Raw genomic sequence first — 16794 nt, 5'->3', positions numbered from 1 at the left:
ATGAATAAAATCTAAAAAAAAAAAAGATCCCCAGTCTTGCCTTGTCAGCCCTAGAAGGAGGCTCTCCTGGGGCGATATAATTTGGTTCTGCCTTCTGGGTCACCTGTCCTTAGGGACTGTCACTAAGTACTACAGCAAGGACTTGGGAGCCTTCTCTCATTCAGAAAATGGTCAATAGTGAATAAAAGACCCCAGATTCCCTGTCACTGGGTGGAGGATGGGTGGTTGAGAGGGAATTCAGCTCCATGTTGATGACAGCAAAAAGGATCAATGGATCATGAGTTTAGATGACCGAGCTCACAGCCTGCTTGTGGGACATAAAGACCTGTCTTAATCTCATGGTTCTATGAGAAAAGTGATCTTATCTGAGACCTTCTACTTCTGGTTCCTGTTTCCCTCTGTTTGCTGGACACCATATCCAGCCCCTGGGCTTCCAGGAGCTCCTTCCCAGATGCTAGGTCAAGGAGGATCTGAGCCCTTGAAGTGCTTCTTTTCTTTCTGTGAATGCCCCTCCTCTGCAGGTGCTAAAGGTGTTGGATGGGTGGCCACGTAGCACAGGGTGTGGCTCTACCTTCACAGACTTCAATCACATACCAGATTCAACATTTTAATCCTGGCATTCACTAGAAAGGTGCCTGAGAGCATGAGAGGGTAGATTCCTTACAGAGCCCAACTGGCTGGGAGCTCTTTCTCCCAGACCTCTGATGGCTGTGGGGGAGACCTGTGAACAAACTTCTTACCGATTCTGTCATGAAGTATATGGATAGTTCTACTAAACGGGATAAATAAACACTAGACAAAGACAAGTTAGGAGAGAACTTGCTTTTCAGAATGTTTTAGATTTCAGAATTGCAGATAAGGCCTTATGGCCTTGTCCTGCTTTATTAGAAGTAGTTTCATTAGCAACTGAACTCTGCTTTCAGGGTGTGAATCCTCCCAAATAACTCCCAGGGCAGATTTTATAACCTTCACTCTCCACAGGAGAAAATGCAAGCTCCATGGCTTCAAAACCTTAGCAGAGCCAGAACCTGCACCTGTGCAACTCCAAAGTGCTGGTTTTCAAATGCCACAATGGTTTTCCCATTTTCTTTTTCCTTGTTCTTCTAAGTCACTGCTTCTTAGCCTTGACTGCACACTGGACCCAGCTGGGAAGATTTAAAAAATACTTATGTCTGAAGAAGAACAAAGTGGGAGACATGACAACCCTTGATTCCAGGTTATATTATAAAGCTGTAGACAAAAACAGCATGGCACTGGGATAAAAATAGACACACAGACCAATGGAACAGAATCAAGAACCCAGAGCTAAGTCTACGTATATACAGCCAATTAATATTTGACAATGCAGCCAAGAATACTCAATGGAGAAAAGATAATCTCTTCCATAAATGGTCTGAGAAAACATGGCCATTCACCCATCTCTTATACCACTCACCAACATTAACCCAAAATGGATTAAAGACTTAAATGTAAGACCTGACCCATAAAACTCCCTGAAGAAAATATGGGGAAAAATGGGTCTTGGGACAATTTCTTGGATATGACGCATAAAGCACAAACAACAAAATAAAAAATAAACAAATGGGACTACACCAAAAAGCTAGCATATATCCATGTATTTATAAGCCATTATGATTTTTGTTTTTCTCAAAACACTAAGCTTTTTAAAGGGGTTGGTGGCAATGGCTGGAGACCCTGAAGGGGAAGGGAACTGACATTGATTCAGCGCCTACCATGTGCTAGTAGCCATTATGTTAGGAATTCGGTCTTCCTGGCATCCTTCACTCTTACCAGTAGCCCTCAGTGTAAATATCATTGTAAATGTTCATAGGAGAAAACAGATGCATTTAAAGGTTATGTAACTTAGTGGAGGTCAGGCAGCTCAGAAATCAAAGTTTGGGTATTTTCTATTCCCACTGCTTTGAAAATTATTGTGTATTTTGGTCCGTGCCCCCGGTTCCTGGCACAGAACTCCTAAAACCCTCATAATTTTCTAAGTGATAAGAACACTAGGAACATCTTTTGTTCTAGTATTTGGTTTTTAACTCAATTCCTGACACAGAGCTCTCAAATCCTTTGGGATTTCCTGGGTGCTAGGAATGTCTTTTGTTCTAATGAAGCCACTCTTGGTGGGCTCCTGGTTGGTGGCTGGTCACCACAAAGACCAAGCTATGATTAGAATCTTGGCATTTTTTACCTCATTGCCCATCCTCTGGGAAGGGGAGAGGGACTGGAGACTGGGCTAATGATAGATCATGCCTACATGATAATGCCTCCATAAAAATCCCCAAAGTACAGTATTCACAGAGCTTTTGGGTTGGTGAACATGTGGAGGTGCAAGTAGTATGGCTTGTTCAGAGAGAGTTCTGCATCTCTTCCCACTATCTTGCCCTATGTGTCTCTTTAACAGGCTATTCATCTGAGTCCTTTATCATATCCTTTATAATAGACTGGTAAATATAAATGTTTCCCTGAGTTCTATGAACCATTATAGCAAATTGTGAAACCCAAGGAAGGGGTCATGGGAACCCTGATGTATAGCCAGTCATTCAGAAGTACAGGTGACAACCTGGACTTGTGATCAGTATCTGAAGTAGGAGCAGTCTTGTGGGACTAAGCCCTTACCTTGTGGGATCTGATGCTAAATCCAAGTAGATAACGTCAGAATTAAATGGAATTATAGGACAGCCAGCTGGTGTCACAGAGAATTGCTTGGTGTACAGAATAAACGGTTGTGGAGGAAAAGTAGATTCTGCTCTTGGGCCATCAACAGGATAATGGGAAAAAATATGATGACATGTCTGCAGGCCTCAGAATGAGTGTGGCACCACCCCAATATTCCACTGTGGTGCCTTGTCACAAATGTCTCCCTCACTCTAAGTCAGGAACTCTGTCTTTTGTAGCTGCACTCCCAGTGTCTAAGGTATGTCACTGTAAAAGGAAAACAACATCGATAAGTGAATAAACTTTGTGGATTATGGGGCTGCATCTAAGAAACCTGATGGTAAAATTCTAATTTTAGTGTGCCTTTTCCATTTGTCAAAGCCTCAAGAGTTGCATACCTAGAATAATAAATTGATTATTTCTTACTATTATTATTTATTACTCTTCTGTCAAGAATCTTCATGATTTTCTTGACCTACAATTTTCTCTGGCACCATTATCTAACACTTAAGAGACATGGCATTATAAGCTCCATACACAGGAGCTGTCTTTAACCTTTGCATCCAACGTTACATGATGGATAATGTTCCTTTTTTTCTTTTTTTAAAGATTTTATTTATTTATTCATGAGAGACACACAGAGAGAGAGAAAGAGGCAGAGACACAGGCAGAGGGAGAAGCAGGGTCCATACAGGGAGCCCGACATGGGACTTGATCCCAGGTCTCCAGGATCATACGCTGGGCTGAAGGCGGCGCTAAACCACTGAGCCACCCAGGCTGCCAGATAATGTTCCTATACAAGACTTGAACTCTTGGATGCTCCATGACATAGAAAGGTAGGCTGTGGGTTAGGCACAATTTCTGGGTGCTAGCCTACAAGTCCACACCTTTCCCTCCCACTGGTTGAGATACATCCATCTGTAACAACACCATGTTTGAAAATAACATCTCAAGGCCGCAGCTTTGGCTTTCTGTCTGTAGTAGGTTTCCTGCCTCTAGAGACTGGTATTTCTAAAGTTTTATTGACCCTACAGTCAGAATCAGTGAGAGAACTTTGTACACACAGGTGAGTGAAGGAGAGCTAAAGGCTCCCGTCTCTCACTCTGTTTTCACCACTTCTTGTCACTAAATCTGGCTCATATTTCGTCATCAAGGGCCATAAGGACTCTTCTCAAAAGGTCAGGAAGAAAGGCAGTCTTACGTAAGAGGGCAGGCATTCTCACCCTACACTAACCTCTTTTGAGAAAAATGCAAGTCAGTGAACCAAGCAACTTTACAAAGAGACTTGCAACATCAGTGTCATTATGCAAAACGGCAGACTCAGTAGAAGCCCTCACCAGGACTGTGAGGAAGCTTCAGTAGAGAGGTGCGTCACCCAGACATAGAAAGCCACAGCACTGCTGGGGATTTACCCCAAAGATACAGATGCAATGAAATGCCGGGACACCTGCACCCCGATGTTTATAGCAGCAATGTCCACAATAGCCAAACTGTGGAAGGAGCCTTGGTGTCCAACGAAAGATGAATGGATAAAGAAGATGTGGTTTATGTATACGATGGAATATTCCTCAGCCATTAGAAACGACAAATACCCACCATTTGCTTCAACGTGGATGGAACTGGAGGGTATTATGCTGAGTGAAATAAGTCAATTGGAGAAGGACAAACATTATATGTTCTCATTCATTTGGGGAATATAAATAATAGTGAAAAGGAATAGAAGGGAAGGGAGAAGAAATGGGTAGGAAATATCAGAAAGGGAGACAGAACATAAAGACTCCTAACTCTGGGAAACCAACAAGGGGTGGTGGAAGGGGAGGAGGGCGGGGGGTGGGGGTGAATGGGTGACGGGCACTGAGGGGGGCACTTGACGGGATGAGCACTGGGTGTTATTCTGTATGTTGGCAAATTGAACACCAATAAAAAATAAATTTATTAAAAAAATAAATTTATTATTTTTTTTTAAAAAAACCTTGAAGCTCTTCAAATGTCTACAATACCTAGGTTATGCAAACCTTTAACTTGAGGTCTGGAATGATGTCCATTCCAAGTAGCTTCATTAAATTGTGATGATGAAATAAGACAATGCTTGTCAGTTGCTTGGTGCCCATCATATAGTAAGTGCTCAATAAATACTAGTTTCATAAAAAAACAAACAAAAAACAAAAACAAAAACAAGCAAGCCACGGCAGTGACATTATGAAGTAACAAGTGTTGTGTGTTTTGAGATGGAAGAAATTATGAGTTTTAGCTAATGGACTGAATCTTGCCAGTCCATTGACTGGCAAGTCCAATAGACTTGAATAAGGCCGAAAGATAGGTTCTACTTAGTGAATCAAATGAAATGACTTTATAAGTCTAGTTCTCTGATTTATTGAGAAGCTTGTTGCTACGTGATGAGGCAGAGGAGGGTAACAAAGGGATGTTTGAAGATGTAACCTATGCAGATTGCACCCAGAGGCCTCTGAAGGATGAGATGGCCTTGCCTGGTGATGTCTTCTAATTATGATGTCTATAAAGAGTTATTCATTGATGAGCTCTGAGTAAACTTTAGGACAGAGATGACCACTAGTTACCTTTCTTGGGAAACCCAATCTGGGCAGAAGTCTCAAATTCTGTATTGCTTCTTGATAGAAGTCCAACAGCTTATGTTTCACAGATACGTATCTGGTCCCTGTAGAAATGTCTGTTCAGCTTTTGCTCAATGCTCAGAGGACTGGAAAATATTCATTTTCACAAAGATATAGTTATAACCACTTTGGGGGGGATCTTACTCCACATTAGGTTTATTTTTAGTCCTAGGGGACAAACTATCTCCTGCCACAAATTTTGAGAGAAAACTTTTGGGAACTTAGTATTCAGCTGTCTTGGTTTCCCGGTACCAAGAGCTAGTGGGGTGTGGGATATAGTATAATAATTTGGAGATGGAATTTTCTCTTGAGCATCTTTCTGAATGGTCCTTAGAGAAACCCTGCTGCCCCCTTGCATTGATATTCCAACATTTGTGTTTTCTGAGATGCAAAGAATATTATTAAATGTTAGATTCTTGTTTTATCTCTTAATTTCAACTTCTTGTCCAGTTTCTAGACCTTATAGTTTTTCCTAGTTCTGGCAGTGACACAGTTGTTCTCCTATTGGGGACTGGGAAGGAGGGATGTGGTGGTGGTAAGGTGAAGAGAACAAGAGTAGGCTCTGGAGTCTAAAGACGCTGAAACTGAGAACAGGCTTTGCAACTTCATAATGGGGTAGATCGTAGAAAAACAACTTCATGTCTCTAATCTTCAATGTCTTCTTTATTTCTTTTGTAAAATTAAGAATATCCACTTTACAGAATGGTAGGATTAAACAATATTTTTGATAAATCCCCTAACACATACGGTAAGTGCTCAGTGAAGAACCTTAGAATCAAGGAAGTAAGGTAGGAAAAACTCCCCCATACTGACTCTGATAATACTGACTCTGATAACTCAGTGTCCATTGAGTTTCATGGCCAAGTTCTTATTTGGGATTAAAAAAAGATTATTGTTAATTTTTATTTGTTTCTAGCTTATTGAACTCACCTTTCCTGGTCCAGATCAGGCAAGGTTCAGGGTCACCCTCAACTGATGAGATTCTCAGACAACCTATTTAAAACATCCATGGCTACCCAAGTTTGGGTTGCTTCTTTCTGGGCAGAAACTATATCAGGATTAAGTAACTTTATGGCATGTGTGTGGCACAGTGCTTGGCACATAGGATGTGCCAGGAGATGTGTGCTGAATGAATGGACTTATCAAAGTTTTATTGACCCTAAAACTGAGTTTGAGGGGCACCTACGTGGCTCAGTAGGTTACACGGTATGCTTTCCTCTCCAATTATGATCCCAGGGCTCTAAGATTGAGCCCCATTTTGGGCTTCCTACTCAGCAGGGAGTCTGCTTCTTCCCCAGTTTATGCTCTCTCTCTTTCAAATAAATAAGTAAACAAAATCTTAAAGAAACCCCTTAGTTTGAAAAACAGAAAACTAAAGAAGAAATGTGAAAATTTTGATAATCAAAACCTATAGCATCTATCAGCAAAGAAGCAGTCTCTTCCCTGAATAGGGAAGGCTGGGTTAGTTTTAGCCCAGGTGAGCACCACTGTGGTCAGAGGGGTTTATCTCTTCTGACACTTCAATGACCAACAGGAACAGTCATGACTTCAGTGTGGGCACATCAACAAGGAGGCCAACTATAGTCAAGGAATAAACCTCTGATGGCTAAAAGGATTTTGTTCTTTGAAAAAATAATAAAAAGCTTCTGACTTTCTATTAACAGACAGCTTAATATCAAAAAGCAAAGGGCACCTCAACTTCATCAACATTCCTTTAATGAGGCAAGGAACTCTTAATGGTAAACTCAACAGCTGAGTAACAGGATGACGGTACAACAATAGGTAGAGAATCAAGGCCCTGAGGTCAAAGCATGGAGCCAACACCCACCTGGGATGGGGTATAAAAGGCCCAGGAGGATAGGGGATTGTCACACTCAGTGGCTTGGCCTTCCCAGCTGCTCTGAACCTTCTGTGCACCCTCAGCCCAACACCATGACTTCCTGCTACATCAACTCATCCCACTGCCTGGGCAGCACCAAGATGCCTACAGCAACAAATGTCTGTGGCCCCTGCATTGACATTGGAGGCCAGCCTGGGTCAGAGGCCAAGGCTGCGTCTCTGTGCCTGTCGGCCACCATCGCACATGCCAACCGACCACGTGTTGGGGCAACCCCTCTGGGCCAACCCAGCCTCTGTATGCCCCACAGCTGCCAAACTGCTTGCCCCTTGCCAGGGACCCGCAACATTCCTGGCAACATTGGAGTCTGTGAGAACTATGGGGAGGGCGCTCCCAATGGCCATGAGAAGGTGACCATGCAGTTCCTGAATGATCGCCTGGCCAACTACCTGGAGAAGGTGCGCCAGCTGGAGAGGGACAATGAGGAGCTGGAGACCAAGATCCGAGAGTCAAGCAAATGCCATGAGTCCACTGTGTGTCCAGACTACCAGTCCTACTTCCAGACGATTGAGGAGCTCCAGCAGAAGGTGAGGTTTGGAGTAGCTTGGGAAGTGCTGGGTCTGAGGAAGGTGATAGGGCCTGGCAGGCAAGAAGCCACTGAAGGTTCAGGGAGCTTTGGGTTCTTGGATTCCCTTGAGTGTGAGTGTACTGCCACCTGTAGAGCTGGGGCCCAGGTTATGATGTTTTGTGTATGAACTGTCTTCCTGGTTTTCCTCAGATCCTGTGTAGCAAGGCTGAGAATACCAGGCTGATTATCCAAGTGGACAATGCCAAGCTGGCTGCTGATGACTTTAGAATCAAGTAAGTAGGGCCTGAAGAAGGCTCAAAGTGACTCCTTCTTCCACCCTAAGTCCCAATGGCCAAACACCTGATTGACTGAATTACTGTCCTGTTTCTTCTTTCCTAAATTCTCCAAATAGAAATTTTTATTACAAACAAAATGAGTAAAAGGACGAGAAAGAACACCACCAAATTCAGTGTGTATGGTATAGCCCAGAGTTAGTCCTCCTTCATTTATTTTCCTAAAATTAAAGTTAAGGCTGCCTGAGCTCACTAACTAGGGGCAGAATAAGGTGATTTCAAGAATAAACTGAGTAAGGACAGTCGTTGAATTTCTTATGTAAGTTAGACGATCCCCTTACAGATGGGTCAAAGTCCAGATTTACCTATGGGGTCCTCAGGTACCAGGTGTTTCTGCTAAACAAAGATCAGATATAGAGAAATAGCCCAATACAAGCATGAAGGGGGCAAATCACTGACGTGGTGCTTGGTTGTTGCTTAACCTGGTTAAAGGATAGCTCACACAGCAGTGTGAGCCCTGTCCTGGATGCTAAGATACATTGTAGGCAAGTCAGTTAATCTTTTGGCATTAAAGTTGCTTCAAGCCAATGATAAAATGATATCTGCTATGAGTGCTTTTCTAGGTCATGAGCCAATTGAGTAGAGGGACTGAGTCTAATTCATCTCTGAGGCCAGAGTTGAGCACAGTGAGCAAATGAGAATCCCAGTTGGTGAAGGAAATGGAAACTAGGGGCAGCTGAGAGGGGCTGTCTTTGGCATCCTGCTAACCTTGCATCTCCTGTGCTGGCAGGCACGAAAGTGAGCTCTCCCTGCGCCAGATGGTAGAGGCGGACATGTGTGGGATGCACAAGCTCATGGATGACCTGAGCCTGGCCAAGGCTGACCTGGAGGCCCAGCAGGAGTCCCTGAAGGAGGAGCTGCTCTGCCTCAAGAGGAACCACGAACAGGTGTGGTCCTGGGGATGCAGACCTATGGGGAAGGCACTGGCCAGGAAAGGGAGCACTGCTCACCCTGGGGCTCTAGGGTTAAACCTGGGGTTCACTTGGCATCAGGATGAAGGGTTGATCCAGGTCTGGCAGTCAGACTGATTGTGTGGGATGTGGCAGAGGGGGAGTTTCTGGTCTGTAAAGATTTGCCTTGTCTATATAGGAAGGTGTCCAAATGGATTCTCCCCGTGGACCATGGGCAAGACCTCTCATGTCAGTGCATGAGTGGGGTCGCCTCTCATGCTGCTTGTCTGGGGAGGGGTTCAGGTGTCATCTGCTCTGTCAAAAAGCCTTTCCTCACTTAGGGTGTGGATCTTTCTGTTCCTACAGGAAGTGAGCATTCTGAGGGGCCAGCTGGGGGACAAGCTCCAGATTAAGCTGGATGTTGAGCCCACCGTGGACCTGGGCAGAGTGCTGGAGGACATGAGGTGCCACTATGAGGCCATGGTGCAGACCAGCCGCAATGATGTGGAGGAGTGGTTCCAAGATCAGGTGAGGGTGCTGCCTCGGTGCAGGGAGGGACCCGGGCTTCCACACGGGCAGGCTGCTGATCATGTCTCTGTGCACTTGTGCTTCAGTCTGAGAGCATCAGCCAGCAGGACATGTCCTGCTCTGAGGAGTTGCGGTGCTGCCAGTCGGAGATCCTGGAGCTGAGACGCACGGTGAACGCCCTGGAGGTGGAGCTTCAGGCCCAGCACACACTGGTGAGCTCCTTTGCACACCTGGAAGACAGTCTGGTTCCCATTCCCAAGAGCAGTTCCTGGTTCAGTCCCTGCCTCCCTTAAGTACAGACCAGGACACAGTTCAAACCTTGAGTTCCTTGCCTTTGCAAGAACTTTCTCATAGATGTGGTTGCTGAGAGAATGAACATTCCTTCAGATGAGCGAGGTCCTGCAAATTTATGCTGAGGTCTACAATGATGAGCAATGGCACGTCATTAGTTCTTCCAGCTGAGGAGTGCTAACAGGAGCTAGGTTGTTCTCCAGGCCTGGCAACACCTTGGGGTGTCACAGTCTTACTGGAGAGACTGGGGGCTGCAGTCCACGATTTTCCATCTGGTTCTGTCTTTGGTATTACAGAAAGACTGTCTGCAGAACTCTCTGTGTGAAGCCGATGCCCGTTTTGGCACGGAGCTGGCGCAGATGCAGATCCTGATTAGCAACGTGGAGGAGCAGCTGTCTGAGATCCGGGGTGACCTGGAGCGGCAGAACCAGGAGTACCAGGTGCTGCTGGACGTTAAGGCTCGGTTGGAGTGTGAGATCAACACATACCGGAAACTTCTGGAGAGCGAGGATTGCAAGTAGGTGTGATCTAGGCACTTGGCCAAGTCATTTGGTCAGTTCAAATGAGACTCTCAGGGTAATAGTTGTGCTGTCTACAAAGAGGAAGGTGGTGTATGCTTCTGCTGAATGACCCATTGCCCTTTAATCTCCTCACTCTGTGCATCATTGACATAGTGTTAAGGGAGAGACTGTCCGTTCAGACCATTGCCAGGTCTCCAGTGGGGCTACTTGGTGTAGCTGTTGACTGGGGAGAGAAGACATGTAACTGTTCCTTGAGTAGGAGATTTGCATATAGAACCCAACAAATTTGTTGGACTTGATTTTGCTCTCTTGTCAATCATTCTTTGTATTTTATACCTATAGGAGAGAATCTGATTCTCATATAGAATATATGATTGGGGAAGGCATTTTAAGATCACTCAGTCTAGTCATAAGGGTGCATAGTAGAGATCAATGGCCAGGGGTTCCATTGGGTCATTGTCCTATAGTTTTATTTATTTTATTTAAATTCAATATGCCAACATATAGTATAACACCCAGTGCTCATCTCATCTTGTGCCCTCCTTTATGCCTGCCACCCGGTTTGTCCTGTGGTTTTGGAGTGGGGACTTCTTCTTTGTGCTCCATCACATATCACTCATTTCCCACCTCTAACTTTGTTCACCTTCTCTATCTCTCCACAGACTCCCCTGCAATCCATGCTCCACTGCTGCCTCCTGTGTCACATCCCCCTGTGCAACTCGTCCAAGCTGTGCCCCCTGCCCCACTTTTGTGTCCGGGTCAGCCTGTGGAGCCAATACCGGGAGCCGGTTTTGAATGCCCACGCACCAGCAGGGGCAGTTAAAGCAAGAGGATGCCCAAGGAGAAATGCTTTTTATATATGCAGGCACTCGGTTTCTAACTATTGCTGACTTTTTGTACGTAGAGGCCTTTCCAAAGGTGACAGAATATCAGGAGAAGTGGAATCTTGGTTGGGAGGCTTCCTTCTCAGTTCCAGATTTTCCCAGATAAGTTTCATGACCTCAGTGGCTGGATCCCAACCACCAGTGGTGGCTTGGGAATATCTACATTGAAGATACTCAGGCATAGGATCAGATTGAAAAAGTATCTTGGGGAGAGGATGGGGTGGGACCTGAAATTGCATTTGCATTTCAAAACACCAATTTTAGTTTGAAAATTTCCAGTTTGTGGCCAGGAAAGTGAAGAACAAACTTCACTGTTTGGGATTCCCTCCAACTGATTCCATCTAACATCTGCAGCCTCAGATAATGGCTCCAGAGAGGGAGCAAAGGAACTAGATACTACATATCTGACCACTTCCTCCTCTATTTCCTTTCTCCTTTCATCCTGCCTCCCTGCTTTTGAAGTGGCTCCATTTCCTCTCTAGGGTAAGTTAAGAGCTTCCCTTGTATCAGATCTCAGCTCTCTCCACTCAGAGTCCTATCTGACCAAAGGACCGGTCTTGCCTCTTGCTCTGTAAAGGGAACTTTCAGATTAAAAAAATCTCTCTTCTCTAGAAATCTTGACTTTCTTAACTATTGGCTGGCTACACCTCTCTTCATCTAATTTGACAGTAACATTTGAACAATGACTTTATATTTTCTAGTACTTTCTCCTGAAATATTAAAACCTATTGATTCAATAGACCACACTGTTGGGCATGATGATTTAGGGTAATGGAAAATATATCTACAATATTTCCAAAATTTTTCTTCTTGCTTACCTTCTGTGCTCCCACCTTACGTCTTACCACTCTCTCCCTTCCTCACCACGATGCCGCCACATTGGCCAGTGTATTCCTTGGGTGTCCCTGAGACTGGTCCCTGCTTTTCCTCCTCCCTAGAATGCTTTCCTTCTCCTTACTACTCAGGGCTCAGAAGAAATGTCACTCCCTCCAAGAGCTCCTGCTTGGCCATCCGTCCACAATGATTACAGCCTTGTCACTCTCTGTCCTGCTTACTGTCACCATGGTAGCCCTCAACAGCTAAAATTGCCTGCTTCTCCATTGTTTTCTCATTAAAATGCTTCTTGAAGATCAGCATTGTACACTGCTGCTTCCCCAGAGCCTAGCTCACTGCTTGATAAAGAGTAGATGCTTAATAAACATCTGTTAAAAGGATGAATGTGTCTTCCTGACTTTATCTCTGACTTGTTATGGGCCTTGAGAATCATCACTTAATTCAGCATTTTTCCCTGCTATAAAATGAAGGGTATGTCATTTTTCCTACTTACATTCTAGATCTGTCATGGATTCTATGGGTAAATGAGATGGCAGAAATTTAAAAAGCCTGAAAAGGAGACAGCACCATATTAGCCTCATTTAGAGCCAATGTCATATACTTAGGAATGTGAGAGCTGAGCCAGACTGCTCAGAGTTCACCCATGGCTTCAGACTTTTTCCTCTGGGCAGCTAAAATTAATTTCCTCTAGAAGCTTAATGCAATCAGAAATGAGATGGTGCACTTAATAATTTGCTTTCCAGAGCAAATTTTATTTCAGTATTTGCATTAGTTCAAAGCATGAGAAAACTTTGCTTCAAAGGGGCAGAGCCTTCTTAGCAACTCCCTAATATTGAATCCACCCATGGAGAGGAGGCCCAATTTTATGGATCCTCTCATTTCCTTTTTCTCCCTTGGGATCCACCAGTGTTGAAGTGATGGGACAATACGCCCTTGACCTCAGAGGCATTCATTAATTCTACAGGTCACTGTGATTCTTGTAGATCTCCATTTTGGAGGTTTTATTTTTCAGGAATGCAGATTATGTTCATTTGCAGTCCTGATTTCTAAATGTGGTTAACAGCTGGTTGAAAATCCCCAACAGTGCAATTGCTGGGTCATAGGGCAGGTATATTTTTAACTCTTTGAGGAACCTCCACACAGTTTTCCAGAGTGGCTGCACCAGTTCACATTCCCACCAACAGTGTATGAGGGTTCCTTTTTCTCCGCATCCTCTCCAACATTTGTTGTTTCCTGCCTTGTTAATTTGCCCCATTCTCACCGGTGTGAGGTGGTATCTCATTGTGGTTTTGATTTGTATTTCCCTGATGGCAAGTGATGCAGAGCATTTTCTCATATGCATGTTGGCCATGTCTATGTCTTCCTCTGTGAGATTTCTGTTCATGTCTTTTTCCCATTTCATGATTGGATTGTTTGTTTCTTTGGTGTTGAGTTTAATAAGTTCTTTATAGATCTTGGAAACTAGCCCTTTATCTGATATGTCATTTGCAAATATCTTCTCCCATTCTGTAGGTTGTCTTTGAGTTTTGTTGACTGTATCCTTTGCTGTGCAAAAGCTTCTTATCTTGATGAAGTCCCAATAGTTCATTTTGAAAAAAAAATAGCTTCTTCAGCCTCACTGCTTCTCAGGCCTTGTTCCATCATATGAGAAAAAGCAGCAGGGAGAAATGAAGTCACTTAAACCACCCACATCAGAGTAAAGACTGGGATAGTTCAAGGCAGCCTAGTCTCCATGGGGACAAACTGCCTGTTGGCATATAGGGACTACAGCTTCCAGTTCCGAGTGTGGTCCTGATGGCGATAGGTGACCTTCAAGAAGGACTTCTCATGATAAGTTGCCATTTTGTCTGAAGTGGGTTGACTGACCTGTGTTGGGAGCAGAAGCAGAAACAGGAGTCTTGCCAGAAACTGGCTTGGTTTTTTCCCTCATGATCTGAGCTGGAAAGCTTCCTCTGCAGCTTTGACTTTTTCTGAGAAGTGAAATGAATGAGATGGGACCTGCCGAGTTGGTGCCCACCTCTGAAGCACTGCCTTTTGGGAAAGATCCAGGCTTCTGCTTTTGACCAGCTTCAGTCCCTGACGCTGTGCCTGGTGCATTTCTTTCTTTCCTGTGAACAGCAACATCTACATCGCACAGAACCTGCTTTGCTCTCTCCCTCTTTGATGGTTAAACATTTGAATATAACTGCTCAGTTTTAAAATGGAATTTTACATGAGAGACACCTAACTCTGGGAAATGAACAAGGGGTAGTGGAAGGGGAGGTGGGTGGGGGTTTGGGGTGACTGGGTGATGGGCACTGAGGGGAGCACTTGGCGGGATGAGCCTGGGTGTTATGCTATATGTTGGCAAATTGAACTCCAATAAAACAATTAAAAAAATAAAAAAATAAAATGGAGTTTTATATATTGCTGGCTTCCCCTTGCCTGATAGTAAGTGCTATCTCTTCTTCCTGGGAGTAGAATGTCATGCTCTAGCATTCTTATAGTCAGACATTATAACTGCTTTTAAAATACGAAACAGTGAAGCTCCCAGAAGTTAAATAGCTTGATTACAGATATGATTTGGCAAGTGGCTGAGCCAGGACTGAGACCTAAATTGCACTGGCTGCAAAGCAACTCTCATTGTATCACTTAATGTATTTATCCTCTGCTTCTTTGAGTGATTGAGCTGCTTTTTAAAGAGGGACCTTTGTGTATGGCGTAAGAGAATGGTCTAGTTTCATTCTTCTGCATGTGGCTGTCCAATTTTCCCAGCATTTATTGAAGAGACTGTCTTTTTCCAGTGGATAGTCTTTCCTGCTTTGTCAAATATTAGTTGACCATAAAGTTGAGGGTCCACTTCTGGAGTCTCTATTCTTCTGTTCCATTAATCCATGTGTCTGTTTTTGTGCTAGTACCACACTGTCTTGATGACCACAGCTTTGTAGTACAACCTGAAATCTGGCATCGTGATGCCCCCAGCTATGGTTTTATTTTTTAATACTCCCCTGGCTATTCAGGGTCTTTTCTGATTCTCTCACACCATACACAAATAAAAACTCAAAAGGGATGAAAGATCTAAATGTGAGACAAGATTCCATCAAAATCCTAGAGGAGAACACAGGCAGCACCCTTTTTGAACTTGGCCACAGCAACTTCTTGCAAGATATATTCATGAAGGCAAGAGAAACAAAAGCAAAAATGAATTATTGGGACTTCATCAAGATAAGAAGCTTCTGCACAGCAAAAGAAACAGTCATCAAAACTAAAAGACAACCTACAGAATGGGAGAAGATATTTTCAAATGACATATCAGATAAAGGGCTAGTATCCAAGATCTATAAAGAACTTATTAAACTCAACACCAAAGAAACAAACAATCCAATCATGAAATGGGAAAAAGACATGAACAGAAATCTCACAGAGGAAGACATAGACATGGCCAACAAGCACATGAGAAAATACTCCACATCACTTGCCATCAGGGAAATACAAATCAAAACCACAATGAGATACCACCTCACACCAGTGAGAATGGGGAAAATTAACAAAGCAGGAAACCACAAATGTTGGAGAGGATGTGGAGAAAGGGGAACCCTCTTGCACTGTTGGTAGGAATGTGAAATGGTGCAGCCACTCTGGAAAACTGTGTGGAGGTTCCTCAAAAGTTAAAAGTAGATCTGCCCTACGACCCAGCAATTGCACTGCTGGAGATTTACCCCAAAGATGCAGATGCAATGAAACGCCGGGACACCTGCACCCCGATATTTATAGCAGCAATGTCCACAATAGCCAAAGTGTGGAAGGAGCCTCGGTGTCCATCGAAAGATGAATGGATAAAGAAGATATGTTTTATGTATACAATGGAATATTACTCAGCCATTAGAAATGACAAATACCCACTATTTGTTTCAACGTGGAGGGACCTGGAGGGTATTATGCTGAGTGAAATAAGTCAATCAGAAAAGGACAAACATTATATGGTCTCATTCATTTGGGGAATATGAAAATTATGTAAAGGAATAAAGGGAAAGAAGAGAAAATGAGTGTAAATATCAGTGAAAGTGAGACAACATGAGAGACACCTAACTCTGGGAAATGAAAAAGGGGTAGTGGAAGGGGAAGTGGGTGGAGGGTTGGGGTGACTGGGTGATGGGCACTGAGGGGGGCACTTGGCAGGATGAGCACTGGGTGTTATGCTATATGTTGGCAAATTGAACTCCAATAAAAAATAAAAAAAAAATAAAGAGGGACCTTCTTTCCTCAAAAAATTAAAAACAGAATCACCATATGATGCAATAGTTCCATTACTGGGTATTTACCCCAAGAAAGGGAAAACACTAATTTGAAAAGATATATGCACCCTTACGTTTATTGCAGCATTATCTATACTAGCCAAGATATGGAAGCAATCCAAGTGTCCATCGATAGATGAATGGATAAAGAATAGGTGGTATTTAATGGAATATTACTCAGCCAGAAAAAGAATGAGATCTTGCCATTGCAACAATAATGGTTGGACCTAGAGGGTATAACGCTAAGTGAAATGTCAGTCTGAGAAAGACAAATACTGTATGATTTCACTCATATGTGGAGGTTAAGAAACAAAACAAATGAACAAAGGAAAAAAAAAGACAAACAGAAAACCTGACCCTTAAATACAGAGAATAAACTAGTGGTTGCCAGAGGGCATATAGATGGGAGGACAGGTAAAATAGATAAAAGGGATTAGGAGTACACTTATCATGAGGAGCTGAGTAATGTATAGAATTGTTGAATTACTCTATTATAAACCTGGAACTAATATTACATTGT

At 43.5% G+C, this 16794-nt stretch overlaps 1 protein-coding gene across 1 annotated transcript; it reads left to right on the top strand.

The window, feature by feature from the left end:
• The first annotated feature begins 7226 nt into the window (after positions 1 to 7226).
• LOC140607537 (keratin, type I cuticular Ha7-like) lies at positions 7227 to 12774 on the top strand. Its single transcript, XM_072782227.1, has 7 exons — positions 7227 to 7718; positions 7910 to 7992; positions 8783 to 8939; positions 9309 to 9470; positions 9557 to 9682; positions 10058 to 10278; positions 10945 to 12774. The coding sequence occupies exons 1-7, from the start codon at positions 7227 to 7229 to the stop codon at positions 11075 to 11077; spliced, it is 1374 nt and encodes a 457-aa protein (XP_072638328.1). The 3' UTR covers positions 11078 to 12774.
• The last annotated feature ends 4020 nt before the right edge of the window (positions 12775 to 16794 follow it).

This window comes from Canis lupus, chromosome 16 (assembly GCF_048164855.1).
Source record: "Canis lupus baileyi chromosome 16, mCanLup2.hap1, whole genome shotgun sequence".
NCBI lineage: Eukaryota > Metazoa > Chordata > Mammalia > Carnivora > Canidae > Canis > Canis lupus.
The sequence above is the reverse complement of the archived record's forward strand: the minus strand, read 5'-3'. Positions and strand labels throughout refer to the sequence as shown.

Coding starts and splice junctions, on each gene's coding strand:
- LOC140607537 (XM_072782227.1), top strand. CDS start 7,227: ATGACTTCCTGCTACATCAACTCATCCCACTGCCTGGGCAGCACCAAG. Junction 9,471..9,556: donor AGGAGTGGTTCCAAGATCAG/GTGAGGGTGCTG, acceptor CTTGTGCTTCAG/TCTGAGAGCATCAGCCAGCA. Junction 10,279..10,944: donor CTGGAGAGCGAGGATTGCAA/GTAGGTGTGATC, acceptor ATCTCTCCACAG/ACTCCCCTGCAATCCATGCT.